The sequence below is a fragment of the Mustela erminea genome, chromosome X, assembly GCF_009829155.1.
Source record: "Mustela erminea isolate mMusErm1 chromosome X, mMusErm1.Pri, whole genome shotgun sequence".
Classification (NCBI taxonomy): Eukaryota; Metazoa; Chordata; class Mammalia; order Carnivora; family Mustelidae; genus Mustela; species Mustela erminea.
Window position 1 is genome coordinate 1,522,501 of NC_045635.1, and position 17,500 is coordinate 1,540,000.

The 17,500-nt window shown below is 47.1% G+C and overlaps 1 protein-coding gene across 2 annotated transcripts in view; it reads right to left on the bottom strand.

The window, feature by feature from the left end:
• Window positions 1-1,223: 1,223 nt before the first annotated feature.
• Window positions 1,224-17,500, bottom strand: part of ARSD (arylsulfatase D) — a 21,873-nt gene continuing 5,596 nt past the window's right edge. The window contains exons 3-10 of one of the 2 annotated variants that reach the window (XM_032330593.1): window positions 14,460-14,581; window positions 11,829-11,951; window positions 8,999-9,422; window positions 8,730-8,866; window positions 7,340-7,474; window positions 5,275-5,437; window positions 3,869-3,990; window positions 1,224-2,428 (exon numbers count right to left, since the gene is read on the bottom strand). In XM_032330593.1, the coding sequence (XP_032186484.1) occupies window positions 2,070-2,428; window positions 3,869-3,990; window positions 5,275-5,437; window positions 7,340-7,474; window positions 8,730-8,866; window positions 8,999-9,422; window positions 11,829-11,951; window positions 14,460-14,581 (1,585 nt within the window). In that variant the 3' untranslated portion in view covers window positions 1,224-2,069. The remainder of the gene's footprint in view (window positions 2,429-3,868; window positions 3,991-5,274; window positions 5,438-7,339; window positions 7,475-8,729; window positions 8,867-8,998; window positions 9,423-11,828; window positions 11,952-14,459; window positions 14,582-17,500) is intronic. The other variant, XM_032330594.1, reaches the window with a different exon arrangement.

Sequence of the window (17,500 nt, forward strand, 5' to 3'; positions counted from 1 at the left end):
GGCCCAGCGCCTGCCCACTTCATGCTGCAGGTCCGATTTTCTGCCTCAGTTTTGCATTGAAATGTACATATGTAGAGTCGCATATTTGCAGTGTCTTGTGAGCTGGGAAAAAAAAAGTTTCACTCAAAAAGACTCTGACTCCGGAGAAGCAGACAAGAAACTCATAAAGGATGAAAGAACAAAGAGGAAGAAAGTTTAAAAAAAAAAAAAAAAAGCGCCCAGGAGGTTTCTTGCAGAAATTCCAGACCCTTATAAGCCAGCTGGAACCTTTACGTTTGCTAAATAAGCAATTTAGTTTGGCAATGGTGTATCATTTAATTTGGCAACAATGTATCATTTAATTTGGCAATGATGTATCCTTTAATTTGGCAATGATGGTTCATTTAATTTGGAAATGATGTATCAAAAACCTTAGACAAGTCATTATAAAGGCCCGTCTCACCTTTAGGCTGATGGGACCCACCCTGCCCCCTCAGGTGTATGCCCACTTCAAAGAGTCCATTTCTCAATTCCCAGGTGTTTCTATGGATGGAAACAGGAGTCCTGAGGTAAGGACATCTGCAGAATCCCCTTAATAGGGGCTGACTCAGCTGGGAAGAAGGCCCTTCTTCCCACAGCCTGGAGTGGAAAGCCCTTTTTCCCACAGCCTGGAGCTGCAGCAGCCATCCTGAGGCCATGAGGCAAAGGACGGTAGAACTTGGAGTTGCAAGGAGGCTGCCAGCCTAGGGTCCCTCCAACAGAGAACATCCCCTTCCCCTGTTTATGGGATTAATTCCCAATGTCTGCTACTGGAAGCCCAAAGTAATTTCCAAGTAACAAGATGAGGACACAGGAACAGTGAATGTCATATGTGGGGTTGAATTAGCCACTTGGGATCAGTGAATGCTCAAGACCAGCACAGAAATGTTTTATCCCCATATGTCTGTCTGCCCTTTTGTAAGGCTGTTCACAGACCCAGTGAAACCCCACGTAGGCTTCGAGATGAATGGGTACAAAAACTGGACCTTGGCACTGTGATAACCCCGAGCTTTAGAAGATCAGGACCGGGGGCATTATTGGGTGTCCATTGGGATGGTCTTATGTCATGGATGAGAAAGTTGAGACGCACTCCCCGCCCAGCACATGCTTCTGGAGAAAGGGAAACACAACCTTACCTTCTCCGTGTGCTTGCTCTCGTGGGTACCCCATCGTAGTCCCGGCATTTGGGGGAGCTGTGCCTCTCCCCTTTAAAGATCCATTTCCCAGCTTTGTGGGGGTATAATAGACAAATACAATTGTATGTATTTATGGTATACAGCGTGATGATTTGATATAGATACACATCATGAAACGACCACCCCAGTGAAGTGAACTAACACGCCCATCACCTTCGGTAGCGATCGGTTTCGGTGTGCACCGTGAAAACACCTAACATCTACTCTCTCCGCAGATGTGAAGGGTATGAGACAGTATTAGGAACTAGAATACTAGAATCACCGAGCTGAGACATGTCCACAACACAGTCCTCTCCTAACCGGAAGCTCATGCCCTCTGGGCACCCTCTCCCCAGCTCCCCCAGCGCCGCGGTACCCACTCTTCCAAACTCTGCTGGTACCAGTTTTAATTTTTTTATTGTTAAGATTCCACGAATCAGTGAGATCGTGCGGTCTTCTTCAATCTATGTCTGGCTGATTGCTCTTGGCATAACGTCCTCCAGGTCCGTGTGCGTTGTCACAAGGGGAAGGATATCCTTGCTCCTCATGGCCAAGTCATGTCGCATTGTGTGGATGGGTCACCCGTTGTTTCTCCCTCCGTCCATGGATGGGCGCCTGAGCTGTTTGCATGTCTTGGCCGCTGAGACAACTGCTGCTATGAACATGGTGTGGAGGTTTCTTTGAGATCCTGGGTTCATTTGCTGTGGGGAAACACCCAGGAGTGGAATCCCTAGGTCCTAGGGTAGGTCTGTTTTTCATTTTTTTGAGGAGCCTGCCTACGGTGTTCCAGAGTGCTACGACAGTGCAAGAGGGTTCCCCTTTCTCCACATCCTTGTCAACGTGTTTCACCCCACCTGCCCCGTGTGAGGTCCCGTCTCACTGGGGATCTCCGTCCAGCCCGCACGCGCACAGGGGGAAGGTTCCACAGCACGGCTGCAGCCACGGTTTCCAGATGATGTTGCTCAGGGAAAACTGGGGAGGCACCGGACTCAGGGTTCTCCTGTGCTGCTCCACAGCCTCACCCACCCGTGCAACCACCACGTGGTACCGGGGTTCGGAGCTGGGGGCCAGGGGCCACGCCTCGGAAGGGTCCCTGGAGAGGTCGAAGAGCAGAGGTGGGCTGTGCTGGGTCACGCCGTCCCCAGAGCAGGGGCACACACCTCGGCCGTAGCAGGCCCCCGTCCCCTTGGGGTGGAACTGTGGCGTCATGTAGTGGACCTTCCAGAGTCTTCCACCTGAAGACAAACAGAGTGGTGAACACCTGACCTAAGTACCAGCCCTGGGGAAAATCATCAACATCCCAACCAAATAAAGAGAGAGGAGAGGAGAAAACCAGGTGGTTCTTGCCAAGCGTGTCTATATGGTGTGCTCCAGGCACGCAGAGGCAAAGGGACTCGTCCCAAAGTGCTCAGTGAGGCTGCCTGCAGGGATGACGACCACCAGTGCCATGCTTTCTTCATTCTTACCCTTCCCGCTATTTTGCAATTGTTCCACATCCCCGTCCTAGTTTGGGTAACAGAAGCAAATAGGACACATCAACACGGTGATTGGCAAAGAGCTTGCTGTGTTCTCAGGGGGTGCATTTGGGTACAGGGCAGATAAAAAAGCCAGTCAGAGGGGGGCATGGGGTGCAGCCCTCAGATTCCCTTCCCCTGCACATGTGTCCACCACTAGCTATCATTCTCCATGAGATATGGATTCTTCTCAACTTCTCAGAAAGAGATTTGCTCTGTGATGCTGCATTTCATTCATAATCACGGCCAGACTACGGTGCCAGATGCTCAGTTGAAGACTCATCTGCATGTCGCCATGGCAGGGTTTTTTCCCCGCCCAGTGAAATGAACATTTACATGAGTAGACTGAACCTCCATGCCATGGGTGGGCCTTACCCAATCAGTTGAAGATGTAAGAGAGCGCAGAATGAGGTCCCCTAAAGAGGAAGGAATTCTGCTTGCAGAGCACAACCCGTGTGTTCTGCCTGACTTTCTAGCCTTCGGACTCCAGATGGCAGCATCCACTCCTGTATGACTGTGGGCCGGCCCTGAAGATTTCAGACGTGACCGCCCCCACAGCCACACACGGCACAATTCTTGAAAATCGCTCTCTCTGTTTCTGTCCACCCGTTCGTCTACATCTGTCTTTACCTTCCATCTCTATCATCCATTATCTGCCAAGCGACCTCTCTGTCAACTCTGTCATCATCTCTTAATCAGCCTATTCTATGATCCATCCATCCATCCTTGATCTGTCATCTGTTTATCCATACGTCCGTCTATCCATCCATCTGTCCATCCATCCATCTGTCCATCCATCCATCAATGCATCCATCCATATCTCCATTCATCCATCCATCCATCCATCCATCCATCCATCCATCATCTATCCATCCATCTGTCCATCCATCCATCAATGCATCCATTCAACCATCCATCCATCCATCCATCCATCCAACCATCCATCCATCCATCCATCCATCCATCCAACCATCCATCCATCCAGCCATCCATCCATCAATCATCCATCCATCCATCTGTCCATCCATCCATCAATGCATCCATCCATATCTCCATTCATCCATCCATCCATCCATCCATCATCTATCCAGCCATCCCACTCGTGGTTCTGTTTCTTGGGGGCGACCCGTCCCCCCACACCAGGAAAAGACATGTACTCACTGTCCTTCTCGTGCCAGCGTGCTGCGTGGAGGTACTTCCCACAGTAATGAAAGAGGAACTCGTGTGCTGAGTGCTCAGCAGTCCCTTGAAGCAAGGGCACCAGGCTACGGCCATCGATCACCCTGATTCGGTGAAGAGACAGAAGGACGAGTCAGACCAAGGCCGCTCAGCCTACTGGCACCTGAAAGTGAAACTCCAAACTCGTAAGGACCTTGCTCATAAGGGCCTTGCTCGTAAGGGCCCTTGTAAGGGCAAGAGGAACAGAGATGAGTTGTCTCCCCAACTCTGTCCAGACTGCAAGTTGCTAAGCAAGAGACATGTCGCTCTTTCTAAAGAAAAAGTCACTAAGTTGTGGGGTCATTTGTTACACAGAATGGCATACACAGTATGCACACAGACATACACACACCATTCCAGCCTTGCCCGTCATGGCCACAGGACCATATTTTTAAAAAGTCCTCGATCTGAACTTAATGTACAAAAGTTACACTTTTCCTTACACTTGTAAAGCACTTCTATTTTAATTATACCCTAATTATGACGGTTCCATATCCTGTGTCTACTTGGCTGGGTCACGGGTGCTCAGGGATGTGGTGAAACGCCAGACTGAGGATTGCTATGAAGGCATTTTTTAGACACAGTAAACATCCACAGTCACTGGACTCTGAGCAAAGCAGCGCACCCTTCACAAGGAAGGTGGGCCTCGCAGAATCAGTTGATGGCTGCCAAGAGCAAAGACAGGTTTCCCAGAGAAGACAGAATTCTGCCTCAAGAGCATAACAGGGAAATTCTGCCTGAGTTTGCAGCCTGCTGGCCTGGCATAAGGATTTCAATTTCTTAGCCTCCACAATGTCAGGAGCCAATGCCTTAAATGCCTTATTTTATAAACACACAGACACCCGCACATACACTGTTGGCTCTGTCTCTCTCATACAGGACTATTTATTTGTCCCCTTAAGTGGAGGAATATCAGACGATTATCAAAATACTTACTGCTTTGTTTTATCTTGGATTAGGAACAGTCTTTGGTCCTGCCCTAATATCGAAGTGATAGGTTATTTTTAAAGCGTGCTGTGATAGCCCCATCAACCCATGGGCAAGAGTGCACCTCGGGAAATCAGGGGAAGGTGTATCAACGGATTGACTTCTAAGGCTTTCATCCCGCCATTGTTGTGCTGAGTTATAAAATCTTACCAAAACGGCAAAATGGGTAGATGGACCCGATACTTCCTTTAATCACGTTTTACTAAGCATGATTAGTTTGCAGTAGGCTGTCCCCTCCCTTTGAGGATGTGAGAACTTTCTAAATATCCCCACATCGTGGTAGGATTTCTCCCCTACGTGTGAAATAGTCAAAGGACAACTTTCAGCAACTGGGGAGGGAGGGGGTCTCATGACACGTGTACCTGTCCTGGGGCACATGGCCGCCCCCCAGCTGGACCACGGTGGGGAAGACATCCATCAGGCTGGTGGGCTCGTGGATCACTCGGCCGGCCGGCAGCACCCCAGGCCACCGGAAGATCCCCGGCACGCGGATGCCGCCTTCCCAGCCCCCCATCCCTTTTCCTCCTGTAAGGAAGTGTCGTTAGAATTCTCCAGGAGATGGTCCCATCCACATGCACACCTGGGCACACCTGTCTGTCTCTGTACGTGCCTGGGTACCCCACACATAAACACACACGATGGCAGCCTGCATTTCCCAAAAATGTTTGCAACAATGAATTCCAGAACCTCGTCACTGCCCTATGGGCAGGTGGAGTCTACATGCTCTTCTTTTAAGATCTGGCAGGTCTCTGTGACCACGGGAACACACAGGGTGTGCAATGCATGGCTTCAGAATTATAATGGGGGCTTAAATTTTACACCATGTACGGCTGGAGGCTCCTGTCTTCTTCCATCCTTTTTCCTTCTGGAAGGACCAGGAATTGGGTCTGGCAGCCCCTTCGTCTCCTCCTCTCCCACCTGCTCGCCGTATCATCCACCTGTTCCTTTACCCTTTTTCCTGGTTCATCTTCATATCTGGGACCCCTAGCAATGGCTTGGGGCCCAGATCGGGTCTTCAGGAAATGCAAAGAAGTACCCATAAAACAATCCTATGTCACAGAAGCTGAGTAGTAAACGGGCAGGGATGTGTTCAGAATCTTGCTAAATAAATGGGTTTCTTGTTGCAGTTCAAAAACTGTCATGCACCTGCCTTCCCTTTGTACTGCTGCAAAACAAGTTACGGCAAAGGAGCAACCCCACTCCCATGTGCTAGGTCTCTGTTCTGTAGGCTGGGAGTCGGGCATGGCTGGGTGGCTTGGCGGGTGGGTACTTCGTTCTGGGTACCACAGTCGGAAATCAAGGGGTAGGTTGTTTGCAGAACATACCACTGGGTACAGTGAGAAGCTACTATACAGCTTGGGGACGTGTATGGAGGACTGGAGTGGGAAAATCCCCATCATAGGAACATACACCGTGAACTCTCATTGTTCCCCGGAGCGATGTTCTACAAAGTCGCCGCACATACTGAACCATGACTCTCAGGTGTGTGTAACACACAGCCCGGTTCCAGGAAGACTCTGGTCCCTGAATTTCCATCAACCAATCAGTATATTTCTGTGTGTTTTGGTTTAAAGACTCCTTATTGGGTAGAAATCATGATTCATTTGCACGGGATTCGCGGCCAATAGCGCTAGAACTCGTGTCTAGCGCTAGATGAAGCCCATCTAACACACTTACTTTCTCCATAAGATGCGTGGCAAGCGTCTTGCCCTCGGGGACAGAGGATAGCCCTTTAGCACTACGGCCACGGGCCCTTTCAAGGAGCAAAGTCACCAACAAAAAGCAAACAAAACCGCAGAAACATGGCCATGAAAGAGACCATGAAAAGGACCCATGTCTGTGTCTGAGAGATGAAATGTAGGCACAGGGTTACCGCACCCAACCGTGGTTGAGAACATGCATGGCGGGCGACTGATATTCTTATTGCTGTTCAAACGAGTGCAAAAGCGTCGCAAGTGTTGATTTTGGGGTTGCAGATAAATTTTAGCAAGCAGCTGACATCATAAATACGGAATCCATGAATCATGGAGAAAATGACTGTATCAGACTTTTAAAAATACGGCAATATAAAGGTACCATGCCCTAAATCTCACAAGATAGAGTGGAATACAGAAACACACGTAACTAAGGTTATAGTTACAGTGCGATGTTTGATTTACGATGGCATTTCTTTTAATTTTATCTTGATTATTTATTTATAGATCTCCCTGTCCTACTAAAATATAAGCCCTTTAAGTGAAGGGCATGTGTCTTTTTTTCTCTCTTTTGGCATGTGGATAGGATTTGGTGTAGAGTGGCTGTTCAAGAAATCCCCCCTTGAACGTGCACACTCTTTCCCCCTTCTGCTTGCTCTCCAGGCTGTAACCCTGAGAATCATTTGGTGGTTCCCGCATCTGCCTCTTAACCCCCAATATCCAATGGTCTCACCTCGGAATATCCCATTCCATCCCCCCAGCTGGCCGTGTCCGTCTCTTGCCTCCAAATGTCCTCCGTGATCAGAGGTGAAATACGTGAATGTCGTGTTTTTCAAACCGTGGACTTCGAGTGCTTTAAGGATCTCACCTATAAGAGAAACAGAACAATTCAGGGCAGAGCGAATGAATCACCACCAGCAAATTCAAGTCAAATTTGCCCTTTCTTGCTAGAAAGTCCCATAAGGGGACTGTGTAGTCACCATCATTACGAATGTGGTCACACAGTGTGAACCCTTTCTGAAGTTCCCAATTCCACAGGATTCAGAATCTTGTTTACAAAAGTATCACTAATACAGAAAACAAAATAAATGGCTTAAAGCCAATATGTTGTTGGCATATGTGTCCATAATGACTGCATGGGGTTGGAGTGTGGTAAGAAAGAGTCCTGATGGGAGAATCCCATCGAGATAGGAGGAAGCCAGAGCTGTGAGCCTCCATCTGCATGTGTCGGCACATGGGGCGGGGTGGGGGGGGCAAGGCTCAGGAGAGCAGCATGGTCTACCAGCCATGCACTCACTTTATCCATGGAGACCAAGTACACACATCTACATCCCTGAAGGAAAGATTTTACACCACATGGGGACTGTGCAGCACTGAAAATGCATGTTTCTAGAGCACGATGTAATCCACTCTCCCGTTTTGGGGTTGTCTGCCTCTTTACTTGATGCATCGTAGCACTACAGCTTTCCCAGGATAAGCCCTCACACCCTGCAAGGATTTAGATGTCTGCATTCTCTTAACAATCTCTATACACTTGAAGGGAAGGTAACAGTGTATCAACTACACGTCAAAGTAAAAACAAACAAAATGTACCATCTCATCAGCTCTCTCTGGGCTTTCTCAAGGCCACGGGAGGAATGCATTATTGGTCTGTTGCCCTGAATGATAGAGCATCCTTGCTTCACATTCTGTAATATCTCATGATGGCTTTATTTATTTATTTTTTTAAGGTTTCATGTATTTATTTGAGAAAGAGAGAGCATAAAGATGGCGGAGAAGTAGACAGAGAGGGAGAAGCGGACTCCCCGCTGAGCAGGGAGCTCTGACATGGGGCTTGATCCCAGGACCTGGGGACCATGACCTCAACTGAAGGTAGACACTTAGCCAACGGAGGCACCCAGGTGCTCCTCATGATGGCTTTAAATAATGCGCTTTGTAAAAGAATGACTTTGTGCAGAAGTAGGTTGAAGGAGCACGTGAATGATATGGGGAACTTTCTCCCAATTCTTTGCCTTTTCTCTTCTTCTTTATTGCAACTTGGTTCATACTGAGGTGGCCCATCTGTTACCAGAGTTGAGCGGTGAGGCCAAGACCGAATGACGCGTGGCCGTGCCTTGACTCACCTACAAGCCAGTCCATCTCCTCCACATTGTCTCCATATAAGCCGTGCTGGCTTTTCCCGAGAAACCGTTTTGTGGTCACCAGGGGAATGTGAACATGTAGCAAAGACACGAAGAGGAGGAATGGCCGGTGCTTATTCCTGAAAGAAGAAAAACATGCTTCAGACACGATGGCACCTGTTTCAACACTATCTGAGCCACCTGGGTCTCACCCCATCGGGATGAGAGTTCTCGGCTATGAGAACTCATCTCCTCTTTAAAAACGGGATTACCTTTCAATATAGGAAACGGCCTCGTGCAGCAGGTGACCCGCCGTTCTTTCCAAAACCATGGGCTGCTCTATGACGTCATGGTCTCTCATCAGGATACAGTTCCAACGACGCACAAACCCAAAGCTGGCGTACCAGGAGACGAAGAAGAGGAAGACGAGGCTGGCTGCCCCCAGGACTCCCTTCCAGGACACAGAGATGAACCCGCAAGTCTTGCCAACCGCAATGGTCAGGACCCCTAGAGCCGCCATCTGGGTGTACTGCCACAGTCTGGATCTAGTCTTGGCGTCCACTTCTGGGGGCCTGCCTGGCTGACAATCATTCACAAGCGTGAAAGGCATGCCGTAAAAATAGTCAAATCCGTGGTTCAGTGGATGGTGGCAGTGGTCGTTGCGGGATTCACAATTGACACCCTGGTGCCATTTTCCTGAAGATAAGAGCAAGAAGTTAGACAAGAACACACACGGAGTTGCTCTGTTTGACCCCAGTCATCTTCTCAAAAATTCAGATTATATAGTTACCCTGCCCTTTGCAAATACCAAACAAATGTATGGAGGTCTTGAGATTAAAGGTTCAAGATATTCTGGGCTGTTAGGAATTAAAATTTGCAAGCCTAGACTGCTATTAAATAACTATTAAAAATTTGCAATTTTTAATTAAAATTATTAAATTATTAAATATATAGTATATATACTATACATAGTATATATAAAATACTATATATAGTATTTTAAATATTAATAAATTATTTTACAATTATTTAAAATATTAAATTATTTTAAAATTTAATAAATTAAATAACTACTAAAAATTTGCACTTTAAATAACTATTAAAAATTTGCAACCCTAGACTGCTATTAAATAACTATTCTGCTATTAAATAACTCAGAAAATATCATTTATGGATATTTCTTACTTAAAAGACAGCCCCTTGATAAAAGGAGTTGGTTCTAGCATAATCTTACCACAGAGTAGAAGTAACCAAGTAAGCAAGAAATGCTTCTAAGAGATTTTTTTCCCAAAGGCTGTAATTTTATAATACCATTGAGACGGAACATGAGAAAGCCCATATATCAGATTCTAGAAGGATACACAAGAATTGGGTTCTCTCCAGATGGTTAGCCAGCTTACATTTAGCTACAAAATAGGACAGAAAAGGGTTCAATGTACCAGTCACCATAATTTCCAAGTACAGAGGTTAAACGCGGTCCCCACCCTGTTCTTCCCTCCCATGGTTCACAAAGGGTCTTCAGAACCTGTAGGATTGGTTCTAGTTCCAAGCCTGGAGACATCCCTTTCTATCCCTGCTTACATTTAAGGAAGTGAGAACGTCGGGGTGGGGTGGAACAGGTGGAGAAGGAAAGTATACAGGATGGTCTCCATCTTGTCCACTGTCTACCACTTGGAAAGTGAAGAACACCCTTGTCTAAGTCCAGATGGGGTGTGTGCACCAGAAGAATAAAGATTCACAGAAGGAACTGAAACACAGGTCTGCAAGTCCAGTAAACACAAAATGAATCCACTTACCTAGTTTTAAACACAATTCCCCACCCCCAAAGAGTATGAGATACCTGGTGGTGGTGGGCTCAAGGACATTGGGTCGTTGACCCAACGGTGGTGAGTTGGTAATGGAAAGTTCCAGTCAATTTGGGTGAGTAAGAAACTTTACTCTACTTCTCAGGATTGAGAAGAGAAATACAGGTGACAGAGCGGATGCATACAAAGTCCTTGAAAATGCCCTTGAAAATGGGTTATGCGATATGCTGAGTATCTGTGTCTCCCTAAAATTCCTATGTTGAGACCTGACCATAAGGGTGATGGTATTTGGAGTTGGGACCTTGGACAGGAAATCAGGTCCTCAGGATGGAGCCGCCATGAATGGGATTAGTGCCTCCAAAGAGACCTTCATGCCTTCTTCTTACATGTGAGGGCACAGAGAGAAGACAGTCATCTCTGAAGCAGGGCGAGGTCCTCACCAGACGTGGAGTCTGGATCTTGGATGTCTCAGCCTCCAGAACTCTGGGAAGTAAGTCTACATAATCTCTATTTCTAAAGTAGCAGGAAATTTTAAAAGGGAGGGTGGAAGAGGTGACTACCCCATGTCCAACCCAATCACCACGTTGAACTCAACAGTGACTCTGAGTGTGGAAGAGCTGGTGAGGAATTGAATGGGACCCCCTGCATGCAGACTGGATTGAATCTTCCCTCGACCCCCCTGCACACATTACTGATTGAGTCTTCCCTTGACCAAGGGTTTGGGGAAGACGATCTCATCATCTGGCCTCGGAGATTCCTGTTAAGACACTACTTCTAAACACACAGGCTGAGCAAGGAATGAAAGTGTTCCCAAGCATCTGGTCCATGACAGGTGGGTGCCCATCTGTAAAGAAGCCACCTAGCAGGTGTCGGAGTGCCGTTCTCAGACAGGGGGTCTTACGAGGTTGGCCCTGCCTAACGATGTGCGAGCAATAGGTTCTCCAGAGGATTTCCATCATTCCCTAAATAATAAGTGTGGCTCTGTGTCTAAAATGTTTGCAAGACGTGGTTTTGCTGAACGTCTGCTTTCCTTCTGGAGGCTAGGGTTTTGGGGCGGGTGCCAGGCAGCAGGTGTCTAGGAGACCAGCCCCTAATACAAAGCCTGGGAATGGAAAGAAAGAGGCAAATCCCCCAAGAGGTTGAATTCAAACGGCTTGTCAATGACAGAAGTTCCAACGGTGTGACCGATCCAAGAGAGGTCATATAGGGCCAGCACCCAGTTTTGGTTCTGACATGTAACTTTTTCCCCTGGTAGGGAAACAGCCTGATTCTCCTGCTCCCTGAATGGTATAAATACCTATAAGGCCAGTTGCATAACCTTGCTGCTGCAGGACTCTTGCAAACGTGGTTTCGTTCGTGGGGAGTCCGCCGGATCCCGCGTTCCACTGGAGGGCACGGTACCCATCATTGGCTTCCATGCCTGCGGAGCAGAGCAGAGAGCAAGGACTCACTCTCCCTTGACTACAGCAAGGGTTCTTGCCTGGGGAGGAAGCTGACCCTTCAACCTGTCTGGCGTTGGTCTGGGTTTCACAATTGCAGGAGGGGCGCTGCTGGCCTCAGCTGGGGGAAACACCCTACAGTGCCCAGGTTGCCCCCACCATAGAGACTCATCCAGCCCAAATGTGAGGGTGAGAAACCCTGCCTTGGCATGAGAGAGTCTGTCTGTTTCTCTCTATCATCTAACTCTATCCGTCCATCCACCATCTCTTCACCCATCTATTCATGTATCATCTATCAATCGTCAACTGCTTACCTACTTACTTATTCATCCATCCCTATCTCTCTCTCTATCATCTATCTGTCTATCGTCTAACTCTATCCATCCATCCATATATCCACCCACCCATCCACTCACCCGCCCATCTAGCCATCTATGCACCTACCCATCCATCAATCTACTAATTTATCACCTATCAATCTATTATTTATCTATCATCGAACTCTATTCGTCCATCTATCAATCTACTCATCTATCATCTATCTATCTATCATCTATCATCTAACTCTATCCATCCATCCATATATCCACCCACCCATCCACTCATACACCCATCTAGTCATCTATACACCTAGCCATCCCTCAATCTGTTATGTACCTATTATCTATAATCTATCTATCTATCTAATCTATCATCTATCTATCTATCTATCTATCTATCATCTATGATCTAACTCTATCCATCCATCCATATATCCACCCACCCATCCACTCATACACCCATCTAGTCATCTATGCACTTAGCCATCCATCAATCTGTTATGTACCTATTATCTATAATCTATCTATCTAATCTATCATCTATCTCTCTATATCTATCTATCATCTATGATCTAACTCTATCCATCCATCCATATATCCACTCACCCATCCACTCATACACCCATCTAGTCATCTATACACCTAGCCATCCATCAATCTGTTATGTACCTATTATCTATAATCTATCTATCTATCTAATCTATCATCTATCTATCTATCATCTATCTATGATCTAACTCTATCCATCCATCCATATATCCACCCACCCATCCACTCATACACCCATCTAGTCATCTATGCACCTAGCCAATCCATCAATCTGTTATGTACCTATTATCTATAATCTATCTATCTATCTAATCTAGCTATCATCTATTTATCTATCTATCTATCTATCTATCTATCTCTATCTTCTATCTCTGTATTTTCTGTACATTATCTATCTATGGCAGTGGTTCCCAACCAAAGGTAATTCTGCCCCCCAGGGAACACGTGGCAAATGCCCGGTGACACTTTTGGTTGTCACAACTTGGTGGGGAGAGTTGGCTCTCCCCAGTAGTAGTGGCTGCTACTAACATCTTGCACATAGAGACCTGACCCCCAGCATCTCAGAATGTGACCGTGTTTGAAGATAAGGTCTTTAAAAGAGATCGGGTCTTTTAAAGAGGTAAAAAAAAAAAAAAAAGAAGTCGTTGGAGTAGGCTCTGATCCCATAGGAATGGGGTCTTTATAAGAAGAGGATCTACAGACAGATGGCCACGTGAGGACAGGGAGAGAAGGCAGAGTCTATACGCCAAGGAGAGAGGCCTCAGGGGAACTAGCCCTACCCTGGATCTTAAACTCCCAGCCTCCAAGATGGTCAAAAATGTAATCTGTGTTGTTTAGGCTGGTCCTTCTGTGGTATTCCGTACAGCAGCTCGGACAGAGTAAACCTCAATATTCCAATATGTAAATGTACTCGCTTCTTAACCCCCTCTTCCACTGATGAACTGTGTCTGTGTTTGCAACGTACAGATGTACAGACAACGTTCAGTGCTGCTGTGAAGTTCTCATTCCGTCTTTTGTAGAACTTGCATGTGTGCACATGTTGGGCTCCTCCTTAGGAATTGCTGGGTCACGGGAGTGCCTGCTTTCAGCTTAAGCAGACAGACAACCCTAAGCATCTCACCAACCTTGTCCCTTTCTGACTCTGACTCTCCTACTTTTCCCTTAGAAGGACGTTGGTGATGACACTGGGCCACCTGCTTGATAGGGTAACGTTCCCATCTGAAGATCCTTCACCTAACCCCAGCTTCAAAGTCGCTTTTGCCATATAAGGAATTAGGATGTGGGATCTTTGGGAACCATTCTTTAGTTTCCTACATGCTCACCCAAAGCCTATCTGAAGTCATGACTACACACCCAGATGGACTAAAATATTTAAACAAATAAACACAATGTCAACCATAACCAGCTACCCTTGCAGAGTTTCCGTCTCTGAATTCCCAATCAACCCAATCATCGCATGACTACCTAAAACACACCAGTCTTCATGTCATTTGAGGGGATACCATTGCCCATTAAATGTGCACCGTTCTACCTGGATCTCGACCATCGCTGATCACACTGAGGACAAGTAATGAGTAGACGCAGGCTTGCCCCCTTCTCAGTCGTCCCGGCAACACTGACCTGATCTGAAGGAGTGCCTCCCCGTGAGGAAGGAAGATCTGCTGGGGGTGCAGAGGGGGGCGGCCGCCAGGTGCTGGGTGAGCCTCACGCCTTCCTCTGCAAGCTGGTCAATATTGGGCGTCCTGAGTAAACCACACACAAACATCCCTGTCAAGACAGCCCTTACAGGGATCCCTGCACCAAAGGGCATGGCACGGAGTACATCAGTGTTTCCTGTGGGTTTTTTTTTTTTTAAAGATTTTATTTATTTATTTGACAGAGAGAGATCACAAGTAGATGGAGAGGCAGGTAGAGAGAGAGAGAGAGGGAAGCAGGCTCCCTGCTGAGCAGAGAGCCCGATGCGGGACTCGATCCCAGGACCCTGAGATCATGACCCGAGCCGAAGGCAGCGGCCCAACCCACTGAGCCACCCAGGTGCCCCTCCTGTGGGTTTTATGATTAGTTGTATATGGTGTCTTGCAAAGGCAGATGGACCCATCCCCAAAACAACCAGCATGAGCACATGAACTGAGGACCTCTCGCTTCAAAAGGGGCTGAGCCCTTGTCCCGGGGTCTGGGGCTGCAGCCCAGCCCATTGCATGCATAACCACCGTCTGAGCCCACCGCATCACCCGGAGGTCTTGTGAGCCAGGAACAAGCTTCTCTGGATGCTGTTGCTGTGTGTAGGGATAAGAGTTGCACAACGTCTTGGTCTTACTGTCTACTCCTGTCTGCCAGGAGGCTGTGACCACACCAACCTACTGGCTTGCAAAGGTGGGTCCCTTACAGCTCGCTACCCTTTGCTCCTCTGTGAGCACGCTCTAGTTCACAAATGGGAAACGATCTTCCCAATCCAATGGGGGGAAGGAGCACCATGCCTTTCCTGTTTGTACCACCAAGTTTCCATGTGGGTGGGTTAAATGGCAGAGGGCAAGTGGATTAAAGAGACACGGGAAGACATGAAGAGTGAAGCCACTGGCCAGAATAAAATCTGTGAGAGACGATACCTAAAATTTCCTTACTGGGCAGGTGTTCTAACGGCCCAAGGTCAAAGGCATCTTTGGAGACGACTTGAGGCATGGCTGGAGGCCTTTCTTGTTGAGTATGAGTGTTGGCAGAGGGTGCTGAGGGAGTTGACAATGGTCCACAACCATTATTTATGGGGAGGAGCCTCAGGGTCCCTGTTCTCCCAGTGCCCTGGGAGAAGCATGCAGACGTGACCATGGCTTTTCTGAAGGTCTGGGCAGGCTCAGGCTGAGTCCTATACTAGTAGATGCTGTTTTCTTGGACACAAGTCTGTTCCAAAGCCTTGTGACCCAGAGGATCCCCGTCCATAAGTTTTGTACATAGAGGACAGAAATATGATGACTCCTGAAGGACTTCTGGGAGCCACTGGGCATCCCAAAGTCCTAATGTGGGTTTTTGGATTCAAGAACTTCAGACGCATCAAAACCATCGCCAAGACCATCCTCCAAATGTTGAGGTAAATACCTTTCTTACTAACTCAGATGGGTGTTGCCAGTTTTGAAGAACACATTTTTCGTTTTAATTGTTGCTTTTGTTTGGGGGTGAACACAGTACTTGTGGTCTAAAAAATATGAAAAATTACAACTGTATCCTTCAAAATCCTCAAAGGTGGAAAAGCACAGAGGTGAGGGGCAGAAGGTCAGTGTTCAAAGGATGTTTGGTGTAAATGCATAGGAGGCCAGTAAATAACTTCTAAGTTAGTGTAGTAATACAATAGTGTAACATCTTTGGAGATTATTAAAATGAAAAGCTGCATTTTTGGAATCCCTGTGTTATCTTTAGACCCAACGACTTCTTAGTCAGCAGAGTGATCTCCCCATTTGTAAGGAGACAAGCAAAGTTAGGAGCCTGAGTCACTCGTCCCTGGTCACGGAGCTAGAGAGTGCCAAGGAGGGTTTAACACCTCCATTAAATTACACCTTATCTGCGTGACTTAAAAAATCCACCGAGGGTAGCGTTCTGGAGGTTGTGGGACAAGTATGTCCATCCTCAGGCTCATATCTTCCATTAAGCATGGATTTTATGATCGTTCACAACCACCCGTCCACTTTGGGACCACTAAAGCTTTTTTCCTAATGGCTTTGTTCCTATTTAAAGACAGTGCCCCTTGCCCTCTTGTGTGCAAGCTGTTGCCTGTACTTATTCAGCTGTGGCTTCCAGGCTCGTCCTGCATGCCCAGAAATCACAGCTGAGGTCAGTATTTCAGACACCTGCTGCTCTGGGCAGCTGCTGGGGCCCTGCCATGCCTCTGTTTTCAGGGAACAGCTGTGTCAGTCAAGACCGTTCTGGCCACTTTGCTCATCTTGGACTTTTTAAAAAAATTGCAACCAACCCAAATACAAATGCTGTTATTAAAAAAAAAAAATCACCCATTCTGTACTCATGCTGGTTGTTTTCAATAATCCAACTGTAAAAATTTATTTTTAACTAAACTATGAACACGAATTACAAGGGATTATAGGAGTCTACCAATTAAGTATAGTTATATTAGCTCTGACCTATTTTCTCAGGCTACAAAAGTTCTATCTCTAGCTTGATATCTAATCTATTATGTACCAGTAAATAACCATCTGTCTACCCATCCTTCCACCCCTTTCCATCCAACCATCCATCATCCATCTTTCCATCCATCCATCCATCCAACCATCCATCCATCCATCCATCCAACCATCCAACCATCCATCCATCCATCCATCCATCCATCCAACCATCCATCCATCCATCCATCCAACCATCCATCCATCCATCCATCATCCATCCATCCATCCACACATCCATCCATCCAACCATCCATCCAACCATCCAACCATCCATCCATCCAACCAACCATCCATCATCCATCCAACCATCCATCCATCCATCCATCCATCCATCCAACCATCCATCCATCCATCCATCCATCCATCCATCCAACCATCCATCCAACCATCCAACCATCCATCCATCCAACCATCCATCCATCCATCCATCCTACCATCCATCCATCCATCCATCCAACCATCCAACCATCCATCCAACCATCCATCCATCCATCC